Here is a 14,435-nt window from a genome sequence, read left to right on the forward strand (position 1 = left end):
CTAGATAGGCAAAGAACAGTATATAGAAAATACATTATACAGTATATAGTTCTGTTCAAGATGTTAGAAGTTTGGGAAGACGCACAGACCTAAAACTTGGAGAAGTACCTTCTTTATTTATTTCCTATAACATCACCATTTCTTGACTTTATCCACTGAATGGTTTACGATTTTTTCTTTGTTGCGTGACAGTGGAACGATCTATTGGGTACTTGGGGCGTCACGTAACCCGAATCACAATGCGTGACAGTGATCGCCAATGTACAAGTAGACATGGGTGAACAGTTTGTAGTGTTTGTGTGATTTTTCTACTAGTCAAAAATCAGTTTAAAAAAGAACCTGTAAATTTTACACCATTGTAAGCTATTGTTTTGGTGTTAAAGTACTGTAATCTGAGTATTGGAAAATGCACAAGGACGACTTTTGTCACGTGTTTATCACCAGGTTGTCTTGTGACTTGTTTGTGCCAGGCGATGAATTAAGCCCGTCCAAAAATAGCCGTTCGGATTGTGTAGACACGCTTTCCCGTTGCTACTTCAAAATGATTGAACTGAAGCTGCTTTTCCTTGCCTTTGCTTTGACAATTTGTTCAGCAAGTCTGTCAGAACCGTGGAACGAAGAAGAAGAAGAGGAATGGGTTAGAACATCCATCGATTACGTCACAGGGTCCATTTGGCCCAAACCTCAATCATACAACGCGAGTGGCAAGGTTTATACACTGACCTCAAGCGAATTCTCCTTCGATTCAACGGGTGAAACGAGTGATGTGCTCAAGGAAGCGTTTACACGGTACAGAGACTTGGTTTTTCCCGATCCTAGTGAAAAACCAAAGGCAGGGTTGCCTCAAATTACTCAACTATCCGTTAAGGTTGAAGAAAAATATGCACCTCTATCGCTGGAGTCGGACGAGTCCTGTAAGTAACCTTAAGCGTAAGATTAAAAGCACTTGAAATTTTTGCAGTAAGCTTTATGTTTCAAACGTTGTAATGATACCAGATTGTTTTTACTTGGAGATAATGTTGACCCCTAAATGTTAGTTTTTAAACCTCATCCCAGAATGTAGCCTGTTGTTTATATACAATGTCTTTAGTCATTACATAACGGTGGGAGTAGCCTGGGTAGGAATAGCCTGCGAACGCAGACGTATTTCCAGCTGTCGCTTGTCTCCGCCAAAAATAACGTACGTAGTGACGTAGTGACTTTTGTTTCTCCTTGGCCAATCAGATTCCATGACAGAATGATACTCGAGTGCTCCTCACAGTGAATACCTCACGCAGTAGTTCTGGGGCTACTTGAGCTTAACTGTGATTGGCTTAAAATTCCTACTTCACAGAAATCGTTTCCTGTCTCGAGTTCGCAGACATTATTTTCAGCAGAGACAAGCGACAGCTGGAAATATGTCTGTATTTGCAGGCTAGGGTGGGAAGGCGAGGTATACTTTCTTCCCAGTTTATTTTTGTTGCATTTTCATTTATTTAGTTATTTATTGAAGTAAGTTAATAAATGCAATATAATATAAATTAATATTTTGTTCTACTTTAAATAAAGACATCCTTTTGGTGGAAGCTCCCTCTTCATCTCTTACTGCTAAAACAGTGTGGGGTGCACTGCGAGGTATGTAGCTACACAACTGTGTGGCAAGTGTAAATAATAATTACATAATATTTTGTTGATAGTAATGTCTCGCCATCAACTCAGGCATCAACTATATAGCTAGTCTGCAGGTTTAGTCACTTGCTTCCAAGAGACACCTCGTGAATCTAATATAAGGACTGTAGTCCAGCAATAAAAAACAAGGTCCTGGCAAAGAAGTTGTAATTTCAGTTTCTGAGGGTAAGATTATGGCAATAAGGATTTCAGGGTACGCAATAATTTATTATTCAACTACACACAATGTTCTCAATCATATGTTCACAAATTATTTACTTTCAACTAAGCAATCAACTGACATTCATGACATAAACTTAATTTTCGAGTGAAAAAGCACTTTGAGGATATCCCTGGAAGTATCGTAGAGGCTACCCACCCTAACCTCAAACAGGGAAGCATGATATAAATTGTTTGTCTGATTAATTTATTGTTTAAATGTTTTGACTACATCTATGTTGACCAGGTGATCTCTTAATAACTTAAAGAGATCATACAGCATATATGGTCAAATTTTAATTAAATTACAAATTAGTTGACATGTAAACTTTTCATTAACAGGTCTTGAAACATTCAGTCAAGTTGTTCACCAAGATCTGGATGGATTGGTGAGCCAATTCACTTTCCAGTAATTCATTAATCTTTCTTTCTCATGTTGTCAATTCTTATATTTGCTCGGCTTATATTAAAAGATATTTAACTTAAAATTAAGGTTGAGTCAGAGTATTGGTAGCATAATGCCAGTGAGGTAAATAAATCCTTGCTCCCTGGCTTACATCTCTTTGTAAAAATTGGTAAGTCAATTGGCGTCCCATATTTCTATGAGCTTGCAAAGGATTCTTATGAAACTTTGCATTTTACTGAATTCTGGAGGATAAATTGTTCTTTGGAGGCCACTTTATGTTTACAAATAATTATAAAAAAATAATATGAAAAATTGTTGATAATGTGTCGGTCAGACATCATCAAAATGGTTCATTTTATTGTATATTGATATTAGGCGTACTTATAAACTCTCAAAGCCCTTCCCTTGTTACACTGCAGGGACCTTGAAATATATTTTTATTTTTATTTGTTAGTAACTTTGTCAATGGCTTGTTTTCAGTATTTGGCAAATGGTTCAACAATCATTGACCATCCAAGATTTCACCACAGAGGGTTCATGATTGATACTGCCAGACATTACTTGGAACCATCTATCATCCTCAAGTTCATCGTATGTTTTTTAAAGATTGTAATAATTTAATTCAGCAACCAGGGTGAACATTTTAGTTTGGGTCAGTTCAAGGGTGGGCACTTATTAGAAACACTGAAACTCAATTAAAACCCTGAGTTGGGATGTTTATGTCATAAACATCTGATTGAGTTAAACGAATGTAGAGTCTTTGTAACTGTGCTAACAGATGTTATGAAATATTGTATGTTAAATTATTTGAACTGTAGACTGAAAACGATAAGGAAAATGGGAGATCATTAGTTTTTTTAAACTGGGTGTAGTCACTTCTCCTAGGGCAGTTGCAAAAATTAAAAGCCAGAAAAAAAATTGAGCCTGAATTTCTTTTTCTGGCTTAGCCAGCGGGTAATTTAAAATTAACCGCAATGATCTCTCATATATTTCCTTAAAATAGTCTGCCTATGATCTGTGTCACTTGAAGGAATTGTGCCCTCACATGAAAATGCAAATATATTTAAAAGATTAGACCAGTTCAATTTGTAATGCAGCCTGAATAATGTGAGCATTTCAAAAGGAAGAGGAGTGCTCACACAAGGTCTCAATTTACTCTTTTGACTTGTCTAATAACATGAATTTGCAGAAGCAAATTACAATTTCTTCAATCTGTTCTCATATTATAGGATGCAATGTCGTACAACAAGTTTAATGTTCTTCACTGGCATGTTGTGGATGATCAGTCCTTTCCATTTGTCAGCGAAAGTTTTCCTCAGTTAAGTGGCCAGGTATAAAAATCTTTTTACCCTAATAGCCTTTGAGTGCCACCTTGTCATGTATTAGATTTATTGCAAATCGAAGCACATGGAACAGAATGCGCGTAAGTGTGCATGCTCATAATGTCAACCACTGGTTCAATACACTACACACCTGGAGCAGAGTTGTTGATGCAATCTCATTATATACATACATTAAGTTATTTTTACATACTTAGATGAAGTGAAGACATTGTGTCCTCCATGTTCCATGTTCCTTGTAATCCTCATGAGTGTGTCCTCTTCTCCAAGTTCCTTGTTCACCATCAGTTTTTTTAGCTCGAGAGCTGGGCCTCTTTGTTTTTCCCTGGGGTTCCATCTTAGAGAATGTCACTTGATATATGGAAATCTACAAATTTCCGGTAGTTGCTGGTCATTTCTAAATTATAGTCAAAGATATCAAGAATTTACAGTCTGTCATAGCTACTTGTAACTCCAATGTATTTTTCATTTAATTGCTTACATTATTTATCTATTCTAGGGTGCATACAACAATAAAACTCACATCTATACTAAGGAAAATGTAAGTGCGATTGTTGAATATGGCAGACTGCGTGGAATCAGAGTTGTTCCAGAGTTTGACACTCCGGTAAGTATCATCAACAACCTGTGCACCTACAGTGATGCATTGATTGAAGGACATGTGTGGCCTGCGGTTATTTTACAGGCTAAGTGATAGACTTATGAGAGTAGTCAATAAGATTATATTTCGTTGCAGTTCTTACTCTCTTGTTCTCCAAGATTCAATGATAAAAAATCTCATTTCTTGATAAATTGTTTATTTATCATATGGTCACAAGATGACTGAACTCTAGAAAAGCTATCTCCATGTCTAGATGTTTCAAAGCTACAGTGGAACCCCGTTAATACGACCACCTTTGGGCCATGAAAAATTGGTCGCATTAATGGGGTGGTCGTATTATAGGGGTTCTTTAAATAAAAAAATGACTGACTGAGGTTTTTTTCTTGGGCCAGAATAAAGTGGCCATAATAACAAGGTGGTCGTATTAACGGGGTGGTCGTAAGGCAGGGTTCCACTGTATCATTAAAGAGAAGTGCTGCTGTAAACATTATCATTTCCATTCTTGTTGCCATTGTCACCATCGTCATCATCATCACTGATTTTTTTAATATAATTTGTAATTTACAGTATGTTATGTGTTTTGTGTTTCAGGGTCATACCAAGTCATGGGGAAGTATAGAAAACCTCTTAACTCCTTGCTACTCCAAAGGAGAGCCATCAGGGTGAGAACATTGAATGTATCAGTCTGCACACGGACATTGTACTCTTATTGACTTTCTTTTGTGCGCGTTCTTCACTTACTACAAATTGCTTGTCATTGATGGAAGTGTTGAGTGGCTTTCATGATCATTGATTCATTTTACAAACTGCCTTTCTTCTGGTCATCATCATTGCCATCATTGTCATCTCAGTCCTGTTTGTTGCTACTGCCGCAGTACAGTGCAGCTTTATAACTCCCCTGCTGTTTCCCCTTTTAAACTCTACCACTTCCTCTGCTCTATTGCCACGCCCCAAACAATCCCCCTGCCTGTAAGTAGCACGTGTAATTGCACCGTATTGTTAATTAGAGTAAGTAGTGTTAGTAGTTGTATTACTGTTGTGATTAGTTATCACTTCAGTAATTAGTAGTTGTAGTACTGCTGTAAAAAAATAATTTAAAAAAAAATCACGTGTGAAGATATGATATCCTCACACATGAAGATAACATTTTTGGTGACAAAATCCAAAAAAAAAAACAAAACAAAACAAAACAAAACAAAAAACAACAACCCCCTGCCCCTGCCACGGTACTTAACGTCAAGTCACATCATTGATGCTAGCCTGTTCCAGGCTCTCAGTCAGTGGGGCCTTGGGAGTGGATGGGCAGCAAGCCTCACCCTCTCTTTTTCTCTCCCACACCCCGTCGTCGCCCGCCCGCTTTATCGATCGTCTCCACTGACTGAAAGCCTAGAACAGGTTACATTGATGAGGTCAGTTATCTCTTCTTTTTTTTTTTTTTCGCTTTACTGACCATTCTCACTTATTTTTAATGATGACAACAGGGACAGTCAGGCAGATATATATAATATTGTCATTTCCTTGCAGAACGTATGGACCAATCAACCCAACTCTGGACTCTACATTCACCTTCTTGAAGAAATTTTTCACAGAAGTTGCTGAGAAGTTTCCTGATCAGTATCTTCACTTGGGTGGTGATGAAGTGCACGCCAGTTGTTGGTATGTAAAAGAAGTTTGACATTTCTCGCTCTACGACAAACAAACATAACTTTTATCAATGTAGGTGCACGCGTTGATATAGCCTTCACATGCTTATGATTAATTTTTGATGTCCGCGCAATGGAAGGCAGTCTAATGATAACAATCCACATTTATTAATTAATAAAAGTGATAGTGTAAAAAAAAAAAAAACATTCTTATGTTTAAAAGTATGCGTCAATTTGTCCCACTGTACTTCCAACAGCTTTACACTAGTGTTACGTGGACCACTAAGACGTAGCGAGTTATCCGGGCTGCCGCGTACATTTGTTTTCAGTTTAATACAGTGGGCCCCCTTCAAATGCAAGTTGTTCCACGAATTTAGAAATGTCGGCCCTACAAGATACAGGGGCACCCACCCACGGCTTTCTCTAAATTCCTTTCAAATACCGTTTTAGGCTATCTGGAGTGCTTTGAAAACTTTGCAGGTTAATTTTAGGCTGTGCTATAAACGCTGTACCTGTTCGGTCATTCTAGAAAAATTTTAATGAGTCTTCTCGTATTTAGGCCGTGTTGCCTTAATCATAGCTGACCTTTTTTGGTAACAAAAACAACTGCAGGCATTAAATTTCTCATATCAAGACAGGTGACAATTGTCTTAAGAAAATCGGAGGGGATTAAAGGCCTTCCGAACAGATAATTTACTCATAGCGATGCCTTGGTCGCCCCTGACGACAGTTTAAAAGGAAAATTAACAATTTTTATTGGAGAAACACCGTTTAAGACAGTTTTTAATATTTTTTTTAAGCTTCACTGATGTTCACGTGTTTAAATAAAGATAATGTATGTAAGAATTATGTACTTAGAAATTGTAAAAAAATATATTTAAACGTTCGGCTGCACATGACTATGGTTTTCACAGCCACATTTTACGGTTTCAGGGCAAGTAATCCTAACATCACAGCGTGGATGGAGAAAATGGGCTACGGACAAAACTATTCTCTGCTTGAACAACACTATGAGCAAAAGTATGTACAAACGTCTGACCGTATTTGAGCAGTTCCTATGTGATTCGCATATGTTGTCTATTGACCAATTACTTGTAAAGTGGAAATCAAGGGTGCTTACCATTGAACTAAAAACTCAGGAAATTTCGGCTGAAGGTCAAATGGGACAGTAATTTTACGGCAAATTCGTTTGAAAATTGTGGACCACCTCCAGAGAAGGCTCGATTTCCGCCGCTCTCTTGCGTCCTCGTTTCCCGGGCTGCGGCTGGGAATCGAGCCTACCTCCAGAGGTACTCCTCTTTTTCTGTCCGGCCGTAACGGTATGGTGGAAAGTTCCTTACCGTTTGCTGAATTGCCTAGTTTCCAGTCTCTCGTCAACAAACCGAATTGCAAATGGTAAGTGTCTTCCCATTCGGTCGGTTTGCTGATTTAGACAAAACCCTAGCTTACCATTGTTCGATGGTCATCCCAATTGGTTTTATATTCCGACAAATGGTAACCATCCTAATCAGTTCCCCCCCCCCCCCCCCGAAGACTAGAAAATTAGTTGCAAAGCCGTTGAGCACTTACCATCAGTTTATTAATACCATTACTAAACTCTGATTGGTTCAATTATTTTGTCAGTTATCGGGCTTATGATTGGCTCTAACATCGAAACTGAATTATTTGCGTGTAGCCAATCAGATTGCGTAAACATCGCCAAGATACCAGAGCTTATAAGAGAGATCGTATTAGCCTGAATTTTGGCCGTCTGAAAAGTAAGCGAGCAGAGAAGACGGCTTAAACTCAGGACTCACTTGTCGAAATATCTGGCAAGCGCTAAAAAGCGCGGGATAGTCGCATTACATTCCACCAAATGCACGATATTGAGGTTATTTTTTGTACCTGGGTGGCCATGAATGTAAAACTACAGTCGAACCTCCGTGAGGGACCACCCAAAATGCCAAGCCTTGGTGGTCGCTTACGGAAGGTGGTCGCTTTCGGAAGGTGGTCGCTTACGAGAGCTTAAACGTTATTGGGTCAAAAGTTTGCCTCACCGCTAGCATATGGTAACTGCAGAGACTTAACCCATGTTGTAAATGTCTTATTCACGTGAAAAGTCAATTTCTAGAAAAAAATCCGTTACTTCCCATTGAGAAAATTTCCGTCTCTTGCACAACTCAGGAATGCGATAATGTTACAACACCTTATTATCCAATTTCCACTCTATTACCTGTCAAATAGTCGCTTACGGGAGGTTAAAAACAAAATAAATTCAGTCAAATTTTTAGCTCTAAAAGTGGTCGCGGTCGCTTACGATCGAGAGGTGGTCGCTTACAAGAGGTTCTAAATGTAGTGATTTGACTTGGAAACTTTTGGTATTTTGGAAAACTGATCGCTTAGGAGAGGTGTTCAATACCGGAGGTTCGACTGTATATGTTTGGTCTTGGACTATTGTTTATACATCCATAAACTGTTTTCCCAGTAATCTCAATGACTTCAATCGAATTTCAAGTTTAAGCATCAGCCATTTGTTTTCAGTCTGCTGTCAATCGTGCAGGGACTGGGGAAGAGTTACATCGTTTGGCAAGAGGTTGTCGATAATGACATCAAAGTGCTTCCTGACACCGTGGTGAATATCTGGAAAGCGGGCTGGAAAAAAGAAACGGCTAGAGTTACCAGCAAGGGACTCAGAACAATCCTGTCGGCTTGTTGGTACCTTAACCATATTCATTATGGAAGCGACTGGCCCAAGGTATGCGTAACACGTCAGCTTTTTTAAAACTTAAAATGTCATCAAAGGTTTTAATTTGATTCGTGATATGGCTCGTGTGCTTTACTAGCCAAAAACCCGGCATAGCTAATCGAACGGTCGAAAATCGAAATCAAACACCGTAACTTTGGGTGAGTTTGATTTCCAAACCAATCGAACTCAATCGAACAAACCGAACCCAATCGAAGCGCATTCGAATTTTGTTTGGTGAGTAAATTCGCTTGAGCAAAGGTCATGTTATGTGGTCTGAAAAACACGAAAAACACACGTTTTACTGAGGTAACTCGACCTTCAGAAATCAAGCGTTAGGTTGCGTTCGATTGTTTAATTTCTTTTTGTACTTCGATTTCGTGCCATTAACTATGCAGGGCAAGAAGAATGCAAATATGCTCATTTCGGGAGTCACTGGAACGTATGGACTCATGGACAGTTTGTTGAATAATGCCGAAACAAATGTTTATTTAGCAATTGACTGTGAGTCGTGAGTCTATCGACTTATGACGTGCGCGAGAGTTTGGAAGTTGAATTGTATTTCTTTAATTGTACTTCTTTACAAAGTGCCTGGTGTTGTTTTGAAAGAATGATATTTTTGAATTTGATGAAACATGCTATTAATTCTTCTTTTCTCGTAGTACTACTCGTGTGATCCGACAGATTTTACTGGTAAGAACGTGTATTTACATTTTTGGGACATTGTAACCTTGTGTACAATTTATTGTGAAAAAACTCGTTTTACGACAATAGCTTGCTATTTCAAACCTCTATTTCTTTATGTGGACACAAACAATCGTCATAAGTTTCATTCAAAACTTAACAAATCGCGATAAATAGCAACGCGCCTGGCTAGTAAGTCTCATTCTTGATTTAACATTAAATTTGATGCTTTGAATAACATAAACATTGCTGGTGCGTACGGAACATTTGCTTCTGTATAGTGTTCACAACTCATTGAAAAGTCCCAAGGAAATTGCTGGTTTCGTGTGAGGCTGCACTTCACTTACATTACAGAGTGTGTCCTTAAGGGCGTTCGCGCTATTTGTTTCTGCGCATCCTTACTGCGCACGCAAATTCACACGCCACGTCATGAATCGAGCGCGAGCTAAGTAATAAAATGAACAATGATAGGTTAGGTGGCCGTTGCTACAGTTTTGCCTGGATTTGACGATCTTGGTCGTTCGGTGACCCCAATTTTTCTTTTGATGGATCATTTTCGCTACCGATTTTTCACGTTTAGTGAAAAAATGAAGAAAATCTATCGATTAGAAGTTTGAATTTTTGCGGAATGCACCATCAAATTCCGTTCTTTTTAGCTCTTCGTTTATCTGTGCGGCAGTTTCAAATGCCTCTTGAAGGGTTAAGTTTTTTGAAAACGTTGGCAACATTTGAAACTATTTACGCAACAGACCCACTTCTGCAAAATGTGGTTAAGATGGTTTGCCTCCGTTGACTCACCTTCGACATTTTTAGCTATAAACCCCTGTAGATCATGCTGAATTGCTAGCGCCAATGTTTCAAAATCAGGGTAATTTGCCACACGCTTTATCTCTGAAAAGAAGTCGGTGACCCCCAATCTTTTTTTTTTTTTGCATTTCTGTCACAAGTAACTCATTATCTGACTGCAATAAAAATTTGAAAAAAATCTGTCGACTGGAAAATTTTCGCGCGAACGTCCTTAAGTGTTCATGATATGGTATTTGCAGCATTTGGTTTCATTCTCACACAATTTTTACGCGAGGGATTTGTCACTAATACGTCTCAAGTTATTTTTGGACATGGAACCCAGTTATTCCCCGGGTAATGTTACCGCGCGCGATATGTAGATCTTCTCATGGAGGATGAACATGCGTGTAAAACCGCAAATTGTCGGCGCGAGCAAAATCAACGTCACAGGATTGGCTGTTTCGAAATCCTCCTGGGATTTCCAAAACCAAGGTGATCTAAAAATAACTTGAGAAGGATTACGTAGGCAACAAGGTCTAAATGGGGAATTATCTGTCTCGTACTCTTCATTGCTAGGAACTACTTCAAAGCACATTTTCGCCAGTAACACTGTTTGACGTTATTTCTGCAGGCACTGACAAACAAAAGGAGTTGGTGATTGGTGGGACTGGGTGCATGTGGGGAGAATATGTTGATGGAGATAACATACTTCCTCGGACTTGGTGAGTTTTAAGGTCGGCACGTACCAGGGGACATCAAGCGGGGACAAGATGTAGCGACAGTTTTCGTAGTGCGACTTGTCCGTTTTTGCGAAACAAAAAAAAAGTTTGTCGCAGGGACCAAAGTTTGTCTCCGCATCATTTTGCATGAAGCAGGAACAAAATGACCTCAGTTCTCTATGCCGCCTCGTGTGCATTGCTCTTGAAAACTGTCCCAGCTACAAAGTAGCGATGACCCAATATCTGCTTCGTGTGCAGCAACTAGCGTACTGTCCCTGTAACATGCGTCCTCTGAGCTCCTATGCGTACACACGTAGGGACTTGTCAGTGCTTCACGTTCCCGCAGCATGTCCGTTATTGTGTGCGGACCTCAAGTCCAACCTTAAATGTATGATTTACTGTTACTTTTCTTCACCATCTACGGGTATATTATGAACTCACAACATGATCAGCTTCCAGTTGGCTTGATAGCTCAGTTATTAGAGCACTGCACCGGTATCCCAGAGGTCATGGGTTCGAATCACGTTCAATTCTGAATTTTTCAGGCTTTATTTTCACAGCTTCCTTTAAAGTTGTGTACATAACTGCCATGATCAATCTTGTCTTTACATCTTTTTCCGCAGTTCAAATAAATGATCTTTCATATATTCATTTGCAAAATATTTATAGTTGGTTTGCTAATGTCATACCCGCTTACTGTAAGTTATGGTGTTAGGGTTTGCGTGACATTGACTGTTTTGTTTTGAACACTTACCAGGCCTCGCGCTTTTGCGATAGGAGAGAGACTGTGGAGCAGTAAGGATACCACTGATTTGGATGATGCTAGTATGAGACTCTGGGAACACCGATGTCGTTACGTAAGGTATGACGTCGTAACAAACTTCAACCTCGATCCCAGGCTCGCTGTCCCTTGTCCTGTCATTGACGAGAGAAGCAAAGGAGAGAGAATGGAAAATATAAAAGCAGATACCGACACAGTATAGCATGATCTAAGTTGCCTGCACTTAAACGTGGATTAAGGTTACTTCAAACCTTCGCTACATTGGTCGATTTTTTTTGGTCAAGAAAATCAATGTCCGCGAAGCACAAGTTTGCATACTGTGAACGCTAAGGGTTCTGTTATTTCATTGGCTCGCGGCTTTTCAAGTTGACACATTCCTCTGTGAAGGCGTGGTATGTTTATAAATCTTTAGAAGGCGAAAACTCGCACTCGTTTTTCGAGAGAATCCCTTCTCTTTAAATGAATTAATAGGGTATGCAGATTTGACGGTTTTCCATGAAATTTGGTCAGAACATTCACTGATAGATATGGAACAAAAGCGTGTCGGCGAATTCCATTATTTTAAATACTTTCCTCGTGGTGGCCTTTAACGCAACAGGTTACGCGAATTTTTCGATAGTCGAACTTGACAGATCTATATAAAGATAACCAATAGAAATAAAAGAAAATGCGGACACCTTTTTGGAGATTGAGGCTTTGTGATTAACACTGCACAGTTATTTTGCATGAACAATCGCATGTGATACCCGATTAATTCGCTGGAACGTCAGTCGGTCATTTTAGAGTTGACGGCCTCTACCGCCTTTGGAAAGCAAAATCCAAAACAAAACATAATTTTATCGAATTCTACATTTTATAACCTTTCTGTTGATATATAGTTTGTGGGGGTTTCCTTGAAAACAGCGCGTGTACGAATGTTTTTCTGGAGGACTCCCGCGAAGGTTTGAAGTAACCTTAAGCTCTCTTGGGGGATATCTCCGAGTGTTAAATGCTGCCCCTTGCTCTTGGTTTGTTTCCATTTAACTTGAAAATAACCTCAGGAGGATAGAAACTTCGGGGTTTTTTTTATCGTCAAACGCCAAACTACGTGGAATGAATTCTTGGTGACTGCTTAATAGGGGTAACAAAGACAGAGGAGCCCCTCTAGCAACGGCCAAAAGGTAACCGCGGCCTCTTAATGGAGGTGTTCATTTAATAGTGGCTTTATTTATAGTATTAGCTCGACCCGATTGTACATCAAACGACGCGGTACAGCCCTGGTTTGTACTTATCTTTATTCTGTTATCTTTCAGACGTGGTATTCCGGCCGAGAATGGAGTGAGGGTCTCAAAGATCAGTTATTGTAGACATGAATGGCGGTTTAATTAACGTAAACTCAAAGAATCATAATAAGATCCATGCAGGGTGACCACATCATTTATAAAACTGCTATCAACGTTGGCCCTGTGCAAAACTAGATAATAAATAGATATTAACTAATAATGGTAGTGTTCAAAAAGATAACAAGTAAAACCATAATTAATATGGAGACAAAAAAGTGCAATTAGACCCTTAGTGACTACCGCTATGAAATGAAAGCTCCGTTATAAAATAGGAAAGTTTAGTAGCTTCAAGAAGCTACTGCAGACATTTAAACAATGAATTACTGAACTAGCTCAAGTTCGTGTTGACGAAATATTGGCCGGATTTCTTTATCGAGTTAAGACAATGACTGTCATATATTTCCCCAATACTGTGACCGAACAAGCTAGTTCATTATAGTTTGTGGTGACTTTGCTGATAAAAAAAAAAAAAAACAGCTATTCTCGAAAAACGCGCTCAGCAGTGTACAGCTCATCAATGCTTTGATGTTTGTTCCGTTGTGAGCGGTCCTTATTGTCCAAAATCAGGCAACTCAAAACACAAACAAACAAACGAATGGGAAGGTGAAGCTGAATATAAAACGAAGTTAAAGTTCTTGTTTTGTGGTGGTGATATCAAGGTCACTCAGTAGACGTGTTAGCTGTATCTAAAGAATTTTGCAAAACAGTTAAGACTGCAGTAGCTGGGAGGATTTCGCGCACGATTGCTCAGTTTTGGCGGATGCGCAAACGTGACCTATCCTCCATCTTTCAGTACCTGCTCGCACGAAATCCCGTCAGCTACGCAACTTGGTTTTACATTGTAAAGGAGTATTAGTTTTATTCTGATTCGTGTTTAAGTTGTGGGAAAGCCGGGATGAATCAGGAAATAAAATGCCTTTGTTGTCGTTCTCTTGTAGTTACTCTCTTGTGGTAACGGTGAATTTCCTTACTTGAATTATCCAGTAATGTTTAAAAAGTTTTTGTAGACGACCTCCAGTCACTGCACACTAATTAACAATTGATTATGAGCTCGAGTTTTCTATGAGGTTGTAGTTGATGAGGCCGAAGGCCTCATCAACTACCACCTTATAGAAATATCCTAGAAATATCCAGCTGAAATTAACGCAAATATCTAATTGTTATTCTATGCATTATTGACCTTTACGCTTTAACAAAATCGCACGTATTGAATTGTCCTTGGTAGATTTGCAGTTGTTTAAGCTCGCGCACCCGTTTTTTCAATCATTTCAAGTTTTTAAAGTCAAGAAACCGAGTTTTTGTTTATCTTTCTTTCTATGGACACCATTTTTGCCCCCCCCCCCCCCCCCCCATAAAAAAAGAAGTCTCCAGGGGCGAATGACGTAGACGTCATCTCCCTCTTCGTCCATGTGCTTTCTTTCGAGTGTTAAGCACTACTGCAGACTTTCGAGCGTCGAGGCAGGTTATTGTGGATTGTAGCGGAGATGTGGTTTATTTAAAGTTTGAAGTTAGTGTTAATGGCATTTAAAAACCTTGCCTTGACCGTGGTAGGACTAAATCTTAGT

At 39.2% G+C, this 14,435-nt stretch overlaps 1 protein-coding gene and 1 long non-coding RNA gene across 2 annotated transcripts in view; one reads left to right on the forward strand and one right to left on the reverse strand.

Annotated features, from left to right (window-relative positions):
• The window catches only part of LOC149098203 (uncharacterized), a 443,460-nt gene that overhangs the window by 284,247 nt on the left and 144,778 nt on the right, over window positions 1-14,435 (reverse strand). The gene's annotated exons all lie outside the window — the stretch shown is intronic.
• LOC110040859 (beta-hexosaminidase subunit beta-like) lies at window positions 338-13,796 on the forward strand. The gene is made up of 14 exons (XM_089278661.1): window positions 338-914; window positions 1,549-1,614; window positions 2,209-2,255; window positions 2,753-2,863; window positions 3,502-3,603; window positions 4,112-4,219; window positions 4,805-4,875; window positions 5,738-5,869; window positions 6,790-6,876; window positions 8,377-8,590; window positions 9,241-9,271; window positions 10,680-10,770; window positions 11,525-11,629; window positions 12,841-13,796. The coding sequence occupies exons 1-14, from the start codon at window positions 407-409 to the stop codon at window positions 12,914-12,916; spliced, it is 1,749 nt and encodes a 582-aa protein (XP_089134787.1). The 5' UTR covers window positions 338-406; the 3' UTR covers window positions 12,917-13,796.

Source organism: Orbicella faveolata, unplaced genomic scaffold (genome assembly GCF_042242905.1).
Source record: "Orbicella faveolata isolate gen_17 unplaced genomic scaffold, um_ofav_v1 contig_46, whole genome shotgun sequence".
NCBI lineage: Eukaryota > Metazoa > Cnidaria > Anthozoa > Scleractinia > Merulinidae > Orbicella > Orbicella faveolata.